Genomic DNA, 19,824 nt, shown 5'->3' with positions numbered 1-19,824 from the left:
GCATTGCAGGCAGATTCTTTACCATCTGATCCACAAGGGAAGTATATATGGGTATTGCCTATTTTGGGAACTTTTCTAAAATTATTTCAAAACAAAACTGAAAAAATTATACAGCATAATATTTAGTTAAAATCTAGAATGCAAAGTTAGTTTGTTTCAACATCAAAAATAATTAAATGTGATTCACTACATTTATAGACTAAAGAAAGAACTAATATCATAATCACAATAGATGGATAAAAATGTTTGATAAAATTCAATACCCATACAGGATCAAAAAGTAACAAACAATCTTATAAGATAGGCTCAAGGATATATTGCACAACACAGGGAATATAGCCAATATTTTGTAATAACAGTATGTGGAAAGTAATCTATAAAATTGCATAAAAATAAAAAATGTAAAAAAATATGCATTTATAGACAGAATTTCCTTAACCTAAGAACCATTACTTAAAAAACAGTTAATAGTATAATTTTTGATGAAATATTATGCTTAACCCCTGTATTCGGAAAAAGACCTGGCACTAAGATTCAATTGTAATTGATGGTATAATTGAAGAAAAAGAAAAATAAACACAAGAGAAAAAAAATAGTATGAGATTTTAAAATAGTAAATAAAATTGTCTATTATCTCCCTATATAAAGATTGCTAAATGCAGAATATAAAAAATCTACACATACAAACTATTGCAAAATTGCAGGGAAGAATGTCAACATATAAAAACCAAGTTCATTTATAAATATTATAAATGTACCTAAAAAGTCTGAAGTTTAAAACAGCATTTTATATGCCATGAAATATGAAATGACCAAATAGTCAACATTTGGTGGATCATAAAAAAAGCAAGGGAATTCCAGAAAATTACTTAACTTCTATTTCATTGACTACACTAAAACCTTTGACTCTGTGGATGACAAAAAACCTTGGAAAACAGTATTTAAAATAGCATAAAAGCATGACACTCATAAGAATAACAGACATTATTATTGGTAAAATAATACATAAATTGATCAATAGAGAAAAGTAGATATTCCAAGGAAAGTCTCACAGTCACTTGATTCATGACAGAGTTCACACACTGGTGCAGTGGGAAAGGATGGTTTTAGGAGGCTTGAATTCCCATGTAAAATATATAGAAAAATAGAAGTAAATATTTATCCTCATAAGTATCCACATAAATTATAGATTCTAACATGGAAGATAAAATAATAAAGTCACTTGAGGATAACATAGATTACTATGTATGACCTTGGAGTTGGGAAAGAGTTCTTAATGAGGATGAAAATAAGAACTAAAAATAAATAAAAACATTTTAAAAACTAGATACATTTCATTGAGAATTTCTTTTGAAGCAAAAACACCAGGAGAAATGTGAAAAGGCAAACCAAAGAGTGAAATAATATATGTGCAGTGTATATATCCAACAAATGATTCATCGAGAATGTATACACGTATCAATAAGAAAAAAACAAGCAACTCAAATTCTAAATGGACAAAAAAAGAAGTTCCAAATGGCTGTTAAGCAAATGAAAATGTAATCAGCCTAAGTCAATATCAAGGAAATATAAAACCACAGTGAGATGCGACTGCACCTAATGTGTTATTAGGCTCCTAACATCATGAAAAGAAAGCAGCGGAAGTGAAACTCTTGAACCCAGCCTGTGGGACTATGTTGCCATGTCGCTACTATAGAAAACAATTTGGCAATGTCTTCTAAAGCTGAATATACACATATTCTAGAACCTGCCCAACAGAAATGCATGCATTGGGCATGAGAAGATAGCAAGAATATATTGGGTTGAACAAAAAGTTCGTTCGGGTTCTTCTGTACCATCTTAAGGAAAAAACATAAACAGAAATTTTGGCCAGTCTATACACAGTAGCACTATTTTTCATAGCCTAAATCTGTAAGCAGTAGAACTGATTAATAAATTGTGCTATAATCGTTCAACAAAATACCATCCAGGATTGAGAATGGAAGAACAAGCTAGATATGAAAGAGCACAACCGTATGATTTCCTTTATATGGCATTCAAAAATCATTCAGCAAAACTATTACGCTGAAAGAAGTGAGAATAATGTCTGTACTTGAGGGCAGGAGGACATTACATTATGGCCTCGTGTCTGGGTTGTGTGTGGTGTTCCGTCTCTTGGTTTGCTTGACAGTTACATGCTATGTTCATTTTGTGAGAATTTATCAAGCTGTAGAGGTGTATTCTGTGTACTTAACATTAAAATAGGATGCATACACACATCTGTGTTTCAAAGAGACAGAAGTTCCAGAATTTCGTTGAGGTATTTCCTCACATTTGTTCCTTAGTTTCTAGAAATGTGGTCTTTATGTAATAAGTTAAGTACACAGGGTAGGTAACTGAAGGTGCTTGTCAAATTTGCTAATGATACAGAATTGAGACCTCAGATATGCAGATGACACCACCCTTATGGCAGAAAGTGAAGAGGAACTAAAAAGCCTCTTGATGAAAGTGAAAGAGGAGAGTGAAAAAGTTGGCTTAAAGCTCAACATTCAGAAAACAAAGATCATGGCATCTGGTCCCATCACTTCATGGCAAATAGATGGGGAAACAGTGGAAACAGTGTCAGACTTTATTTTGGGGGGGCTCCAAAATCACTGCAGATGGTGACTGCAGCCATGAAATTAAAAGACACTTACTCCTTGGAAGGAAAGTTATGACCAACCTAGATAGCATATTCAAAAGCAGAGACATTACTTTGCCGACTAAGGTCCGTCTAGTCAAGGCTATGGTTTTTCCAGTAGTCATGTATAGATGTGAGAGTTGGACAGTGAAGAAGGCTGAGCACCAGAGAATTGATGCTTTAGCGCTGTGGTGTTGGAGAAGACTCTTGAGCGTCCCTTGGACTGCAAGGAGATCCAACCAATCCCAAGGAGATCAGCCCTGGGATTACTTTGGAAGGAATGATGCTAAAGCTGAAACTCCAGTACTTTGGCCACCTCATGTGAAGAGTTGACTCATTGGAAAAGACTGATGCTGGGAGGGATTGGGGGCAGGAGGAGAAGGGGACGACAGAGGATGAGATGGCTGGATGGCATCACTGACTCGATGGACGTGAGTCTGAGTGAACTCGGGGAGATGGTGATGAACAGGGAGGCCTGGCATGCTGCAATTCATGGGGTCGCAAAGAGTCGGACATGACTGAGCAACTGAACTGAACTGAGGGAAGAATGGGATTCTTAGTTGGTGCTAGTGGTAAAGAACCTGCCTGCAAATGAAGGAGACATAAGAGACATGGGTTCAATCCCTGGGTCAAGAAGATCCCCTGGAGGAGGGCATGGCAACCCACTCCAGTATTCTTGCCTGGAGAATCCCATGGACAGAGGAGCCTGGTGGGCTACAGTCCACGGGGTCACAAAGGGTTGGACACAACTGAAGCTGCTACACACACATGCACAAGAGAGTAATAATGACCTTGGATGAATGAAAGCACGGTAAACAAGGAAGAGCGGAAATTATAAGTGGCAAAAGGAGCCGAATTCATGGAAATTGAAATGCTTAAAGTAGAATAAATGCAGCTCCTACAATTAGATGCAAACAGTGGCAAAAGGAAAGAGACATTCAGCTTAGCAGTAGGTTTTTAAATAACAGTTTGCTCAAAATGAATCAGTAGCCATGGATGTCAAAATTAATCATAAATTGCTTCTGGAGAAGTTAAAGTGGTCATACATTAGGAGAGCAATCAGTCTGATGTACCTCACTACTGGTCAATTTATATCTAATACAGTGTTTTTCACTTCTGAGTGTGGCATTTTAAAACAAACTAGGATGCCTCAGTAAATTGAAATCAGAAAGTCAGGGAAATGGGAATGTTTATAAACACAGATCAGGCTTCCCAGGTGGTACTAGCGGTAAAGAATCCACCTGCCAGTCCATGAGACATAAGAGACCTGGGTTTCAGTTCCTGGGTCAGGAAGATGCCCTGGAGGAGGGCATAGCAACCCATTCCAGTATTCTTGCCTGGACAAGTCCCATGGACAGAGAGCCTGGTGGGCTACGACTGAAGGGACTTAGCGTTCATGCACACATAAACACAGATCAGCTAACAACACTGGAGATGCCTACTGACCCTAGGGGGAAAAGGGGTCAGTAGGGTCTAGCGTAGCCCTCCAAATTTATAAATTCTCCCGTCTGGAGCATGAATAAATATGCTTGCTATCATTTCAAATGGCGGAGGAAGGCAAAAGGAAGGAGAATATGTACCATGGAACTAGATTTCAGTTGTTGAATATTTAGTATCAGCAAGAAATAACTTCCAATGGCTATAGATGTCCTGCAATGCAGTGTCACACTTTTAAAAACTTCTGTTCTCTGGAAATATTTTAGCAAAGGCCAGATAAATTGCTATCAACAATATTGTTGGTTGAGAAGTTAGATGAGATAAGCCTGTTTTCTGGTATCTGATCAAGTCCTTTAGTTTACTGATTGAATAAGAAGCTGTTGACACCAGGAGTGACCTGGAACATGCAGCGTGCATGCATGGAGCCATAAATAAACACACATATGTAAGAAAGATAAAAGGGGCAAATAGGTAGATGGTCTCAGTCATAATGGGAGAAGATGAAAGCTAATTCTTGAAGAGTAGGTCAGAACTGATAAGGTGTGGTAGTTGATAGGCTATGTAAGCAGGGAAGAAGGCAGAGATGTCAGGACCGATATCTGGAGTCAAGGTGGTTGGGGTCATCCGTGAGGTGAGAGTTTTAAGAACTAAAGGACTTGAAGATATTCTTGATAAATTTACCTTCTTTCTCTTCTCCCCCTCTCTCTTAATTGTAAATAAGAGGAAGCTACTGGGCTTCCCTGGTAGCTCAGATGGTGAAGAATCTGCCTGCCTTGCGGGAGATCTGGATTTGATCCCTGGGTGGGGAAGACTGCCCTGGAAAAGGGAACGGCTGCCCAGCCCAGTATTCTTGCCTGGAGAACTACGTGGACAGAGGAGCCTGGTAGGCTACAGTCCACGGAGTCAAAAAGAGTTGGGATCAACTGAGACACTAGCACTTTAACTTTTACTTTTTCTTCAAAAAGCTACTATTTTATTGGGGGAAATTTTTTTTATTGCATTGTGAATTTCCTGTTAGCAGAGAAGTATTTTAGGGTTTTTTTTTTTTCCTCTTCAAAAAAAAAAAAAAAGGAATTTTATTATTGGGGGGAGGGAGGAATCCTTGACTCATAGTTTCAAGTTAAAATCTTAGGAGAAAATAAAATCTCTCCAGCTTCTAGACATCATTGAGCTGTGGGTGTTCCATACAGAGTTGCGAGGGGGGAGTTGGTCCAATGACAAGACAAAAATAATGAAAAAGCAGCGGAGAAACAGTGAATGAGCAGAATAAGTTGGGTTGTAAAGGCTGAGATGATTAGGCAAATGTGCAGAGAAAAGCAGAAACCAGAAAATGTGCCCACAGAAGGAGAAAATGAGAGACTGACAGAAGTGTCTAGGGTTTGGGTATTTTCCAGCTCTGGTTAGACCTTATTCGGCTTGTTTAAAATTGCCACCTTGGTTTACTTAAGCAGGTTTCCATTGTTTGCGAAAAAGAAAAAAAAAATCCCCTAGGCCAGTGCTTCTCCATCCTGTCTGTGCACTGGAATCTCCTAAGGAGATTGTAAAAATATCAATGCCTGGAGCCCACCTCCAGCGATTTTGATTTAATTGGTCTGCAGTGACACCAGGGTGATGGGATTGTTAAAAGTTTTCCAGGTTTTTCTAAATGTGCAGCCAGGGTTTAGACCCACTGCATGGGTCTCGAGTCTAGAGCAGAGGGTCTGACATGCCATGAGGCAACAGAATAATCTGGAGGACTGGTTGCATCATAGACGGTGGTCCACTCCCCAGCAATGTGGCTACTGAAGCAAGTCTGGGTGAGACCCAGGAACGTGCATATCTAACAACCCCAGGTGACACTAATGCCACTGGACCTGGGGCCATGCTTTGAAAGCCTCTAAAGGAACCAATCAAATAATTGTTCAAGGTTTAATCCTCTGCCATCATGAATTTCCCACCAAGTTTTATCTCTCACGCCTCAGTTTCTCCCTGTGAATAAACACCCACCATTCTCATGAAAAGTGTGCAAACAAATTAGGACTGTGTCTTAGCAACAGATTTCTCAGCTGAACCAGAAGCTATGCCACTGTGGTGACAGGTGCTCCTTAGCTGCCGAACTCAACTGGAAAAAAATTATTATATTTTTTTCTGATCCTTCAGATTCTGAAAGCTGACATAAATGATAAATTATAGACCTCTTCACCTGTTGGAATGAGCTCCGCTCTGCCCTAGGAGTTCTAGTGGCCCCTCAAGATTGAAAAAAAGGAGATGGAGACATTGATCTACTTATTGCTCAAATGATCCCTAAAAATAAAGGCACATTAGTTATAGGAAACATGTGTTGCTCTACATTGCAGGGGGGCAATTACAAGACAAAATATCAAGTTATTTCAGTTAAGGAAGCTTTTTTCTTTCCGATTGGATGACTTAATACTCGTCTACTTCCTTTCAGTAAAAATCTGTAATAGGTAAGTGGGAAATGTGCCCAGTCATGACACTCTAATATCCATGCATTAATAAATGGCCCTATCTTGCTTATTCATCAACTGATTCAACAAATATTTGCTGGATGCCTGCACTGTAGCAGGAGAAATTAAAATTTTAATATAAGGCAATACTGCCCTCAATAACAATGACAAGAACAACAGTAGTTAATTTATTGGAGACTTACAATGATTCAGATACTGTGCTAAACATTTAATATAGATTATCTCATGATGAAGTAGGTACTATAATTATCTCCTATTTTGTAGCTGAAAACTTAATTGCAGGGAAAAAAAAGTAACTTGCCTAGGCTTGCTCAAGTTCACACTACTGTTAAGTATGCGAGCAAATAATTGAACCCGGGTTTGCTCTCATCCAGACTTCATGTTTTAAAACACTTTTTAGGTCGATATTGCCTTTTCCAGGAGCTGTTTTACTGGGATGATCCCACAAGTGAATGCTGCTGTTAAGTTGCTAAGTCGTATCCTACTTTTTGCGACCCCAGGGACTGCAGCATGCCAGGCTTCTCTCTCCTTCACTATCTCCTGGAGTTTGCTCAAATTCATGTCCATTGAGTCGATTATACCATCCAACCATCTATCGCCCCCTTCTCCTCCTTCCCTCAATCTTTTCCAGCATCAGGGTATTTTCCAATGAGTTGGCTCTTCGCATCAGGTGTCCAAAGTACTGGAGTTTCTGCTTTAGCATCAGTCCTTCCAGTGAATATTCAGGGTTGATTTCTGTAGAATTGACTGATTTGATCTTCTTAGTCCAAGGGACTCACAAGAGTCTTCTCCAGCACCACAATAGGTGAACATATTACTGTCAGAGGAGAAAGACACACAGTTCCTGTGGGAACCCAAATAAGGACAAGCTGTGCAACTCCTGGGATGTCTTCCACCATGCACTCTAAGGAATGGCACCCCTGAAGTGTATGATGTGGTGGGATTCTTTACGGGGTGATACCTAAGATGAGCTCCACTGAATGAGAGCTGTCCAGGCAAATGGGAAAATGAGAAATGACTATGCACATGAAGAACTGCAATCACTAAGAAGAAGGCTATAGAGTGAAACAGAGTGGACCCTGGGGACAGGCAGAGGTGGGCAGTGATCAGATCCCTAATGTGCACACTTTTCATTGCAGGATGTTTGGGCATTTTCTCAAAGGTGGGGAAGGAGCCATCAAAGCATTGTGGTAAAGAGGAGTCATGTGCTCAGGTCACCAGAACTGGAGTAAGAAGGAACTGCAGGAGGACTTCCCTGGCAGGGGGCATCCCTGGTGGCTCAGATGGTAAAGAACCTGCCTGCAATGCAGAAGACCCAGGTTCAATCCCTAATCCAGGAAGATCCCCTAGAGAAGGGAATGGCTACTCACTCCAGTACTCTTGCCTGGAGAATTCCATGGACAGAGGAGCCTGGCGGGCTAGTTTCATGGGGTCACAAAGAATGGGATGCGACTGAGCAAAGTGACTTTCCCTGGTGGCCTGGTAGTTAAGATTTCACCTTCTGATGCCGGGTGTGTGAGTTCACTCCCTGGATGGGGAGCTAGGATCCCACATGCCTGAGGGCCGTGAAACCAAAACATTTTTTTTTTAATGAAAAAAAAAAAAGAAGCACTATTGTAACAAATTCAATACAGACTTTATAAATCATCCACTTCAAAACAACTAACAAAAAAACAACAAAGAGTGAATTGCAGGGCCTGAGACCAGGCACAAGAGATGGCAAACACTTACTTAAAGGGAGAAAATGTAAGTATGGATAGAAAGGATGTTTGGTGAGGGAGTAAGAAAGTAAAATCTATAGGAATTAGAGACTAAATGGATTCACAGGCTCAGTGAGGAAGAGGTTAAGAATGATACCTAAATTTTCAGATTACGTAAATAGGCAATACGATGTGCTTTTCCCCAAGGCAAGGAACTTGGGAGAGATGTGGATTTGAAGCTCTTGTTTAGTTAAGTTTTGTTTTCTTTGAGCCAGAGTGGTTAGTTTTACACTTGTTCACCCTGAGCTAAACTGATTCCCTTGTGCCTCACTTCCTTCATCAGCAAAGTGTATACTGTGGATTGGATTACGATATTGAAATCAGACTCCCATGCATCTCCCTAGTACCTTTTCCAATGAATTCCTGTCTGAACTAAATTGCAAGGTTAATTTAATTCATGCAAACGTGTGTTCCATCATTTCTTGCTCAGCAAAGAGGCTGTTGAGGGCCCCATTACTATGCTGCTCACACACCTCCACCATCTCGCCCTCCATTCCTTCGTCCCACCCTGGGTCCTCTATAAGCTAATTGGGCACCTTGTTCCAGGGGTTACTCCCCCGTCATCTCAAGCCCATCTCTCCTAGCCATTCCCCGACCCCCATGGCTCCGCTGTTCCTGACTGTTTACTGCTCTGTCTGCCAGCTTTAAGCTGCTGTGTTTTCCATTCCTGACATCTGGGTCTTGTTCCTGCTTCCTGGCAGCAAGACCTCCGCATAATTTATACCCTTGCCACAAGGAAATGAAGGTGAGGCTGAAGCTCGAAGGAGGCTAATGCTGGGGAATGTGATGGAAATCCAAAACCACGATGCTTCCAATTAAACCAAACAAGTCTCACTGTAGCCCTGGAGATTCCAGCCCGAGTACAATGCTTTGCAGACAACATTCAGCCCAGGTTCTTGAGTGGAGTAAACCTCTCTAGGAGAGAAATGCTATCAGTGGCATGCTTAGTTATCCAAGAACCCTGTTTGCAAGACCAGATTTCCCAGTCCTTTTACTGACAGGCATGATCTCTTCTTAGCAAGGGATTCATCTGAGTTGTCAGCAACACCATTCATGTCTGAGGCTAACCGCAGGGGGCATGTGCAGAATTTATTCCTATCAATACCTAAAAGAGGCAAGGTGAGGGTGAGGGTTGGCTTCCCCAGTGACTCAGCTGGTAATGAACCTGCATGCCAATGCAAAAGACGCAAGAGATGCAGGGTTGATCGCTGGGTCGGAAAGATCCCCTGAAAGAGGAAATGGCAGCCCACTCCGGTATTCTTGTCTGGAGAACTCCAGGGACAGAGAAAGAAGCCTGGTGGGCTACAGTCCACGAGGTCACAAAGTGTTGGATAGGACTAAGCAAATACACAAACACAGCTGAAAGAGCATCTGATGCTCTTTTCTCTTTCCTAGAGTGAGAGATTTTCACTTAAATTGGGCTGTTATGGGTCAAAGTTCCAACACGATATTAGAAAAGCAGCCTTACTTACACATCAGCTTTGTCCACCTCCAGTGGCTAATTTGGGGTGAAATTTTTCCCATTTAACTCAGCAGAAGGCATCAGTAACTAATGGGTTATGCGATTTCTCACAGTGGGACCCTTTATTAAATATTATAAAATGCTGCTGGAAGTTTTCTGCCATTCCAGAGTTATGTATTATAATGTCCTTCTTTCTAAAATAGCTCAATTATGTTGACGAAGCCCATGTACATTATTGCAACATCACGCAGTCTAAAATGTGGCTTTGTTTTGGATGTAGCACCATTCTAGGAACTAATAATGATTTTAATCTCTGCGGTTTATTTAAATGTTTGATATGTGCCGGTCACACTGTTAAGGTTCATGACATACATGTTTAATCAGTATAAAATTCCTGAAAGGAGGCTTTCATTCAAATTTACAAATGAGGTTCAACTTAGTATTGTGCTAAAGTTAAAGGAGGTTAAATGACTAGCACACAGCCACTCATTACTTAATCTTTATTCTGGTAGCGTGGGAACAATTTTAAATAAAAAAATATGGGATCAAATTATTATTATTATTATTATTATTTTTTACCCAGGACCCATATTTTCTGTTGCTTGTTTCCTTTTGGGTATGGGGATTTTTTTTCCCCCTACTTTACCCTCAAATACAAAAACAGGAGAATTCTAGATTCAGTACCTTAGCCTGAGTCAAAGAAAATAAGTAACTGTAACACATGTTCCTCTGCTACTTCTGAAGAATAAAGTGGAGATAAAATAAATTGTGTGTACAGTGTACCTTTAGGTCCTTGGAGACAAGAATTTAAGAAGGGACATGCCATTTCTTCTTTTCCTCTACTTTTGTGCCTTTTTTAAAAAGAAGCTGATGAACTAAAAACATATGCCAGAGGGACAGAATAAGACCAGCAAAATAATGTTAGTAGCTGAAAGTTCTGTTTCATCGGGCCCCAGAGAAGGATAAACCCCAAATACGCCCTCCCTATCCCCTGGTAGAAGGCAGCCTATTTTGTGTGAGTGGTAAATGGAAATCAATGAGCTGCTAACGGAGCACTGCAATCTCTTTACCAACACACATTCAAATTCTTGTCTGAGAAGTCCCATGGACAGAGGAACATGGCGGGCTACAGCCCATGGGATCGCAAAGAGTCAGACATGACTGCGCATGCACGCACGCACACAGCAAGTGCCAAGGGGATGGAAACTGATACCTCTCCTAATTCTGAAGCCCAGATGTTTTGCAGCAGGACAGAGACCAGGCAGCTACAACACAGCTCTTCAGGAGGCACTGCTGGCCAAGTTCCTTGGAGCTTGCTGGAGCCTGAGCTTTCCTCTTCTCCCCCAAGCCATGTCCTACTACCCCAGGGCGACATGTTTCCTGACCCCTGTGTGGAGCTCCTGAAGATGAACATTTCAATGCCTCCTATTAGTTGATTATAAAGGCTGTCTGCTCTTCTGGGCTTCTCCACTTACATACCTTTTCTCTGACTGGAGCCTTCTGATTTCTAACAAATCTTCTCAGCCCCTCTACTCTGTTCTGGCAAAGATAATCTGCTCTAGGTTGACTCACATGCCTTTGTGCTGGTCAATTTTACTTTGAACATCCTCCTTTATCTACTAGCTACATTTCAAAGCTCTGTGACTTTGCTTTGATTTTGTTAATTCTAAAATAAATGGAAATGGCAGTATGTACAAGCACAGAACTTGAAAGAGTTTTGAGTCAAAGTTCCCTCCTGGCCCCTCTTATGTAATCCCCTTCTAGAGGAAACCACTCTTCTGGTCTACTCATCTTAAACTTTGTATAAATAGAAGCATAGAATATGTACTTCTTAATGTCTAACTTATTTCGCTAAACATGTTCCTGAAATTGGTCTGTGTTGTTGAGTATATCTGTAGTTGATTGCTACTGTCTTTAAGTTTTTATTGTTGAATTGTATTCCAGTGTATGAATATGCCAACAGTGTGTGTTTCTGGGCTTTTGGATCCAACATCTGCAGCATATTTCTTATCTTCTAACAAACAAGAGAGACATAAAATGGAAGTTCAGGACAATAGGAAAGGGAACATAAGATAAGTGTGATGTGAGAGCTATGCCATTAGTTAATAAAAACTTCCTTTCTTTTGCTCTGTCTAGTGACCTTCAAACACAGAAAACCCACCAAGTCTTCAATTTCACAAGGAAGAATATAAAAGAGTCCATAATCAGTCCTGTAGACCTTGAAAGAATGTTTCTCTACTAGTTTATTGTTAGTGCAAGAAAAACCTTTAGTCATCATTCAAGTACAACTCAAATGGTATCTGCAGTCTCTAGCATTTCCATAACCTTAAGGGAGAAGACTCTTGAGAGTCCCTTGGACTGCAAGGAGATCCAACCAGTCCATTCTGAAGGAGATCAGCCCTGGGATTTCTTTGGAAGGAATGATGCTAAAGCCAAAGTACTGAAACTCCAGTACTTTGGCCACCTCAAGCGAAGAGTTGACTCACTGGAAAAGATTCTGATGCTGGGAGGGATTGGGGGCAGGAGGAGAAGGGGACGACAGAGGATGAGATGGCTGGATGGCATCACTGACTCGATTGACATGAGTCTGAGTGAACTCCGGGAGTTGGTGATGGACAGGGAGGCCTGGCGTGCTGCGATTCATGGGGTCACAAAGAGTCGGACACGACTGAGTGACTGAACTGAACTGAACTGAAGGGAAAGTTACTCAAGCCGTCATTTGTTTTCCTACAACTCACAGGAACCTTGGTTTCAGTTTTTACTGAAAAACTTTGTTTCATTCTTTACTACATGGGTTTCTTCACAGACTTGACTTCACTTTCTACCAAAGAAATTATACAACTCCTTAAAGAAAAGGTACCTTCTGGCACCTGGCACAATTATTACTCACATGATGTAAATGAGTATACAAGTGGATGACTGCCTGGATGGATGGATGGATGGATAAAAAGATGGATGGATGGATGGATGGATGGATGGATAAAAAGATGGGTGGATGGATGGATGGGTGGATGGATGGATAGATGGATAAAAAGATGGGTGGATGGATGGATGGGTGGATGGATGGATAGATGGATGGATGGATGGATAAAAAGTTGGGTGGATGGATAGATGGATGAATGAAAGGATGAAAGGGTAGATGGATGAATCAGTGAATGGATGAAACAATATGTGTAGAGGGCTGTATTGCTTATAAACTGAAAGAACTGTCTGGTCTTTTGCAAGCTCCAGAAGTATCATGACATTGCTTTCTCCACCTCTCCTACATTCTCATTAGTCCCAGGAGTTTATATTATTCTACCTGCCAATATGCAAATGTCTCAGTACCATTTAGAGCAGGTAGAACCTCCTAACCACCAGAAATGGGCTTCCTAATGCTTTGAGAAATATTTCCATAAGAGTCAGTGCTTGTGTGGAGTTACTGTTAATCTACAACCATGTAGCGCAGGAGACAATCTTGACTCAGTGGAAGACTTCCAGGTAAAGGACAGGCCTGAGTACTGAGTGAGTGACAGTGCTTCTGCTGTCAGCAGGAGGCTGCTTAAATATAGCCACACAGGTAACTGAAAGGTGATGTTGGGCCTAAGGGGGAGCTTTGTAATGCTACAAGCGGCATCTAGTGCTCAGCTGTTTCTCACCCACCTCTCAGATGGTCCCAGCAGGAAACGAATCTGTGACTGTCATGTTTACAGTTAATTAATGTTTATTTATATTTTTAAACAAGGCTTTCACCTACCATGCTTTAAAATAAATGTTCTGCTCTTCAATTAGAGGTTGTCAGAGCGGAGAGGAATCCTGTTTGTTACGGATGGAACGTGTGTATGCTTAAAATGCGTATCAGGGTGGAAACTCTTTTTCTGTACGTCTCTCTCTCTCTCCTCCCAGAGGCTGAGGCTTCCTACTTAGAGAGACATACTTTTCAAGATCTTGACTTCAAGACTGGGGCTCTGCTGTGCACGAGGCCCCGGGTAGGGACTTTCCAAGTGGTGCTAGTAGTAAAGAATCCAAGCCAATGCAGGAGATACAGGTTCAATCCCTGGTTTGGGTAGATCCCCTGGAGTAGAAAATGGCAACCCACTCAAGTATTCTTGCCTGGAAAAGTCCATGGGCAGAGGTGCCTGACAGGCTGCAGCTCATGGGGCAGAGTTGGACAGGACTGAGCACACACATGCAGGCCATGAAGTTACTTCCAGAGGGTAGACAGCAGGTTACAGTGTCTCCTTGGATGGAGAATTAGCATGAAAACATGGCACATTTTGACCAGTGTAGAATAAGTGTTCTTAAGGGAAAAGCCTGTGCTTTATCCTTTCGCAATAAAGCACTGACTCAACAAGCCTGAAGTATGTAAACCCTATATTCTCCAAAGAAAGGTCTGACACTGGACTGGCTCCTGGGAGCTCACCTTGACATCTGTGGAATATCCTGATAGATAAGAGTGTCTTTCTTTACCTGGGACCTTGGGCCACATTAGAAGGTTGATGCCATGTGATATATGGTGGGGTTCTTGGGCCACAAAGTGTCAGCTTGACCTCTGAAGAGCCTGGAGACTAACTAAGATTAGCCACGTGGACACCAAGGCTACAAAATGACTCCTGAGGACTTCCCTGGTGGCTCAGTGATTGAGAATCCACCTGCCAATGCAGGGGATAAGGGATTGATCCCTTGTCCGGGAAGATCCCAATATGTCTTGGAGGAGCTAAGCTCACATGCCACAACCACTGAAGCACGTGCAGCTAGGGCCCATGCTCTGCAACAAGAGAAGCCGCCACAGTGAGAAGCCCAAACTCTGCAATTAGAGGGTAGCCCTCACTTGCCGAAACTAGAGAAAGCCTTCGCAGCAGGAACAAAGACCCAGCGCAGCCAATCTATAACGACCCTTGATAAAAACCCCGGTGGCTCAGGGGAGCGTCCTTGTCTGGCAACATTCTCCCTGTGATCACACGTCATAGATGGAGAATTAAGCATTGTCCATACCCTGGGAGCAGACACTGGACTTAACACATCCCTCAAAGAATAAGTGATGAAGAGAGAAGGGGTTCCAGGGTGGAAAGCCAGATCGAGTCGACTTCCTGGTGATGCCAGGGAAATCATCTGACCTGTTAATGTTTTTGAGGTTCAAGTCAGCTTCTAAATTAGACATTCATCCATTGTTTCACTGGATACTCATTGAATGTGTCACTGTTTTAATCATATAGTGTATGGTCAAAAAGTGGTTAATGGTGGAGATGATTGTTTGAATTGGTCCATGTGTGAGCTTCTGCAAATTAGTTTAAGCTCCTTCCGTGAGGTAAGCACTCGAAATCTGTACATATGCCCTCTGCACTTTGGCAGATAGATATGTTCATAGTTTGTAGCCCATAAATGATTATTTTCATACAGTTACGTGGCTAGTATTACCTATCTTATCTTGAGCCTAAGCCTCTGAATGTTGTTTTTCATCGATTGCTCATTTACTATAAGCTCAAGAGAAAAGCCTACATATGAAAGTGCCTAGAAAAGTGACAGAATCATCTTTGGAACTTAATAAGTACTAGTTGAATATGAATCTGAACATCTAGAGAATATTTTACTATTTCATAAGACATTTTCTTTATTGATGAATAACTGGAAAAAAAAAAAAAAAACTAAAGACCCAGGAAATGGGATGAAATACAATTATTTGCCCAGTTTTCAGCAATGAATATTGAACTCCTGGTTTGCTCTTGTTGTCAGTTAAATGGTTTCCCAAAAAGATACACTCAATCTCTAATTCCCAGTACCTATGTATGTGACTTTATTTGGAAAAAGATTCTTTGCAGATGTAACCAAGTTAAGAGGAGCCCATACTGAATTAGGGTGGGCCCTGCTTCACTGTGGGCTTCCCAGGTGGCTCAGTGGTAAAGAATCTGCCAGCCGATGTAGGAGGTACGGCTTTGATTCCTGTGTTGGGAAGGTCCCCTAGAGAAGGAAAGAGCAACCCACTCCAGTGTTCTTGCCTGGGAAATCCCATGGACAGAGGAACCTGGTGGTCTACAGTCCACGGGGTCACAAAGAGTCAGACGTGCCTGAGCATGTACACATTAGTCCAGGGACTGCTATGCTAAGAAAAGAGAAATTTGAACACAGACACACAGAGAGTGAAGATGGCCCTCTGAAGACAGAGGCTTGTGCTCCCACACGCCAAGGATGCTAAGGACTGCTGGCAATCACCAGAAGCTAGGACGAGGCAATGAAGGCTTCTTTCCCAGAGTCTTTGGAGACATTAGGGGCTTCTGACATCTTAATTTCCAGACTTTAGACTCCAGAAATGTGAACCATAGGCTGCTGTTGTTGTTGTCTTTAATCTATACAGTTGTGGTGTTCTGCTATGTCAGCCTTAGGAAATGAATATGCCCCCTTACAGCTTGGCATACACAGGTCTTGGGCTTGTGTCTGGTTTTCTCCCTGGCTTCTGTCCCCGAAAGGTGGAAGGAGCCACCCAAGAGTGTGGACGCAGAAGGAAGTGACTCACGGTGGGTCTCCGACCGATGCTGCCCAGGTAGTGGAGGAGTCCTTTGGCATGGTAGATTGTGGGCTGCAGATGAGCGCTGGGAGACAGCCACTGTCTGTTCAAGTCCTCCCCTCTCAGTGAGCATCTGTGACTGCAGGAACAAACAACAAGCAAATAAATACACATTTAGAGGAAAATAACTTGAGAAAATAAAGCTTGAAAAGACAAACAATTAAACTAATGAATCCAACTTCCTTCTGACTTCTGCTCAATTGGCATCCGTTGAAGATGCCCAGAAAGATGCAGATCCCAATGTGTCATGATTATTCACAGCTCCCCAAAGAACTGGAAACCGCATTTAACTTGAGTCAGGGTCACCAGAGTTTGAAGATGAAGTTTGGGAAATATTGTTCTCTGCTACCTACTTCCAAGGAGAACAAATTCAATCAATTTCTCTAGACTCTTCAGTGCCACAAATAATCATTATTAATAATAAGTTGAGATCAATATATCATGCTGGGCATGTTACATATGATCTTTCTAGCTGGCCCAATAATTCTGCCAAGTGGATATTATTGCACCCCAGTGAAGACAATGACACTTATAGAAATGGTTAAATAAATGTCCCCAGATCACATAACGTAGAGTTAGGCTTTCCATCCATGTCTGTTTCCGTCTGAGAAACAGCATAGGGTCTTTCTCCCATCACGTCAACTCCACCCTATCCATATAGATGCCACAGAAAGCTTGACATTTACTCAGAGAGCTGGAGGGTCATTTTCAGAGACATCATCATGGATTATTAGCTCTAGAAATGAGTTCAAAAATCATACTTGTCCTCATATGGGAAAAGAGGATGTTCACATTTGAAAGTATCAAGTCTCTCTACAAAGGTGATGCAGCTGGTTAGCGAGAACAGTGACTGCAATTCAGAGGGAAGGAAGCTGAGATGCTGGGTGGTGGGTAAAGGGAACCTTAAAAGCCCAGGTCCACCAGCGATTACCAATGGCCGCCCCTTCTCTAGGGAGGCAGCCAGAAGTCCTGGTGAGATGTTATTTATTCAATAGGCTGACAATCAAGGTACCAGAGATTAAGAGGAAGAAGAGCAGCATCTCCGTCAGCTGGTCCTCCCAACCTCCCTACCCCAATCCCTACTACCACCTCCTGCTGCCCTTGTCCTTCTCTTTTTTCAAACATACTTTTATTTAATTATTTATTTTTGGCTGCCCTGAGTCTTTGCTGCTTTGCTCGGGCTCTTTCTAGTTGCAGGGAGAGGGTGCTATTCTTCACTGCTGTGTGAGAGCTTCTCGTGACCTGGTGGCTTCTCTGCAGGGAACAGGCTCTATGTGTCCTGGCTTCAGGATGTGGGCTCAGCAGTTGTGGTGCGTGGACTTAGCTGCTCAATAGTATGGAACCCATGTCCCCTGGATTGGCAGACAGATTCTTCACCACTGAGCCACCAGTGATGTCCTACCCTTGTCCTTCTGTGCTTCAACTTAATCAAACTGCACACCACTCTCCCTGAGAAATTGTGCCTGCTGGTCTCATTGCCAGGACTCCCCAGAGCTTCATCCCTTACCTCTTCAACATTCAGGGGTCAGTTTTTCAGGGAAACTTTTCCTGATCCCCAGACCCTTATGTTCTGCTGCTACTAAATATATTGCAACACCATCCTCAGAGTTCTCATAGAATCTTTTCCAATAGTTTTTATTCAACTTATTTTTGTTTCTTTCACCTTTGTTGTTAAACTGTAAGCTTCCTGGGGACAGAAACAGTTTCTTTGTTTCCATCTAGACCCAAATATAGTAATTGTGTCAGAGTTGGTATTAGTAAATACTTTGGAGTGAAAAATGTACTAACATTTAAATGTAGAATCAGATAATTTTTATGTTCAAAGGAAAAACACTATTTCCAATAAATCTTGGAGGTGGAAGGAAAAAGGTTCAGTCTCCTCCTTTCAGCACTTTTTAATCTCGTGTTTCTGAAATTATCTTAAATATTAGTTTCCAGCTGCTTGTCAGCCCCTGTTACAGCTTGCTGGAAACGGAAAATCTTTAGATTTATCATTTATCCTGATTTCACCACTAAAATATTTTGACTTGAGAAATGGTAGGTTTGTTGCATCTCTCTCTGACTTTTATTCTTTCCTTGCTTTACACCCCCCCAACGTCCTCTTTTTAATAGCAATGACATTTAGAAATAGGGTTTCTGCCTGGTGACCAAGGACGAAGATAAAATACAAAGCAGATCTTTCGAAAGAAGCAAATAGCAATGGAAAGAAGCTGGTGTCTCAGACTTTCTCCTAAGCCTGTCTGCTGTGTTGAAATGAATTTCTTTTCTCAAATCAAGGTACTTACCAGCACAACATCCCAGAGCCTCAGAATTTTCTCTAACTGCTCTGTGATTCTGCCTTGACCTGGCTTCTCATCAACACTGTTTTTTTCTTTGTAACATCAAAAGTAATGAAATCAGTGGAGGCCCCTTAAAAGTAGTTCTGTTTGTAGCAATAAAAATGCAAGCTTTCTCTGTGACCAGTAGCCAGCAATTCCATGCAACTCTCTCTGCCTCTGCTTTCCTTCTGCTCCACAGAGATCAAGTTTTAGAGCAATGTCCACAAGGAAAAGACTCAGAGGTTTACAGTGGCAGATATACTGTTCTAGACAACAGTTCTTCAAAATGTAGGGGTGGGGTGGAGTTTTGTGCTGCAATCAGAATAAGCCTGAGTGTTGGTTAAAAAGATCGAGTCTCTACTCAGCTTTGTCACCAGATAAGGGGATTGATCTTCTGAGAGTCAATACTGTCATATGCAAAAGAATATAGATATTCCTGCCCTACCTCTCAGGACTATTCTGACGGGTAAATGAAACGATCTCTGTTTTAGATACCTCCATGGAGAAACTATGTAACTCTTTCTCCACCACTGTCTACATCCCCGCCATGTCTACAACTATATCTGCATGCATAATCTCTCTTTCTATCTGTATCTACAGCTTCATCTTCAACTATAATGCTCAGGGATGCAAAGCACCACTTGGGTTATGTTCATTCATCCTTTATCTCATCCTTACACTTTTCCTTATGAATAATCATCAGAGAACTGTATGCACTTCAATTGGAAGGGAGAAGAATCTTGACTGGGAACCTCAAATAAGAGGCAGTGGTTAGTTTTTAAATTCAAACTAACTTGAACACATTTAAGAGTGGAAACCATCAGACTGAAGAGAAAAAGAGTTATCTAAGGAATGGTACAGACGAGGCTGTTTGCAGGGCAAGAATAGAGACAGACTCAGAGAACGAATGTGTGGACACGGTGGGAAGGGGAGGGTGAGACAAATGTGGAGAGTAGGATTGACATATATGCAGTACCATGTGTTAAACAGAAAGCTAGAGGGAAGCTGCCATAAAGAACAAGGAGCTCAGCTCAGTGCTCTGCGATGACCTAGACGGGCAGGATGGTGGGGGAGGCTGAAAGGGGAGGGACATGTGTACGTGTATAGATGATTCACTTTGTTGAATAGCAGAAACTAACACAATGTCGTAAAGCAATTTCCAATAAAAAATAAAATGTT

General features: G+C 41.7%; 1 protein-coding gene across 1 annotated transcript in view; it reads right to left on the bottom strand.

The window, feature by feature from the left end:
• Nucleotides 1-19,824, bottom strand: part of AGBL1 (AGBL carboxypeptidase 1) — an 874,683-nt gene that overhangs the window by 398,045 nt on the left and 456,814 nt on the right. The window contains exon 19 of the mRNA XM_068991508.1: nucleotides 16,277-16,406. Coding sequence (XP_068847609.1) covers nucleotides 16,277-16,406 — 130 coding nt within the window. The remainder of the gene's footprint in view (nucleotides 1-16,276; nucleotides 16,407-19,824) is intronic.

Source organism: Capricornis sumatraensis, chromosome 19 (assembly GCF_032405125.1).
Source record: "Capricornis sumatraensis isolate serow.1 chromosome 19, serow.2, whole genome shotgun sequence".
Classification (NCBI taxonomy): domain Eukaryota; kingdom Metazoa; phylum Chordata; class Mammalia; order Artiodactyla; family Bovidae; genus Capricornis; species Capricornis sumatraensis.
Note: the sequence above shows the minus strand (reverse complement) of the source record. Positions and strands in the feature narration are given on the sequence as shown.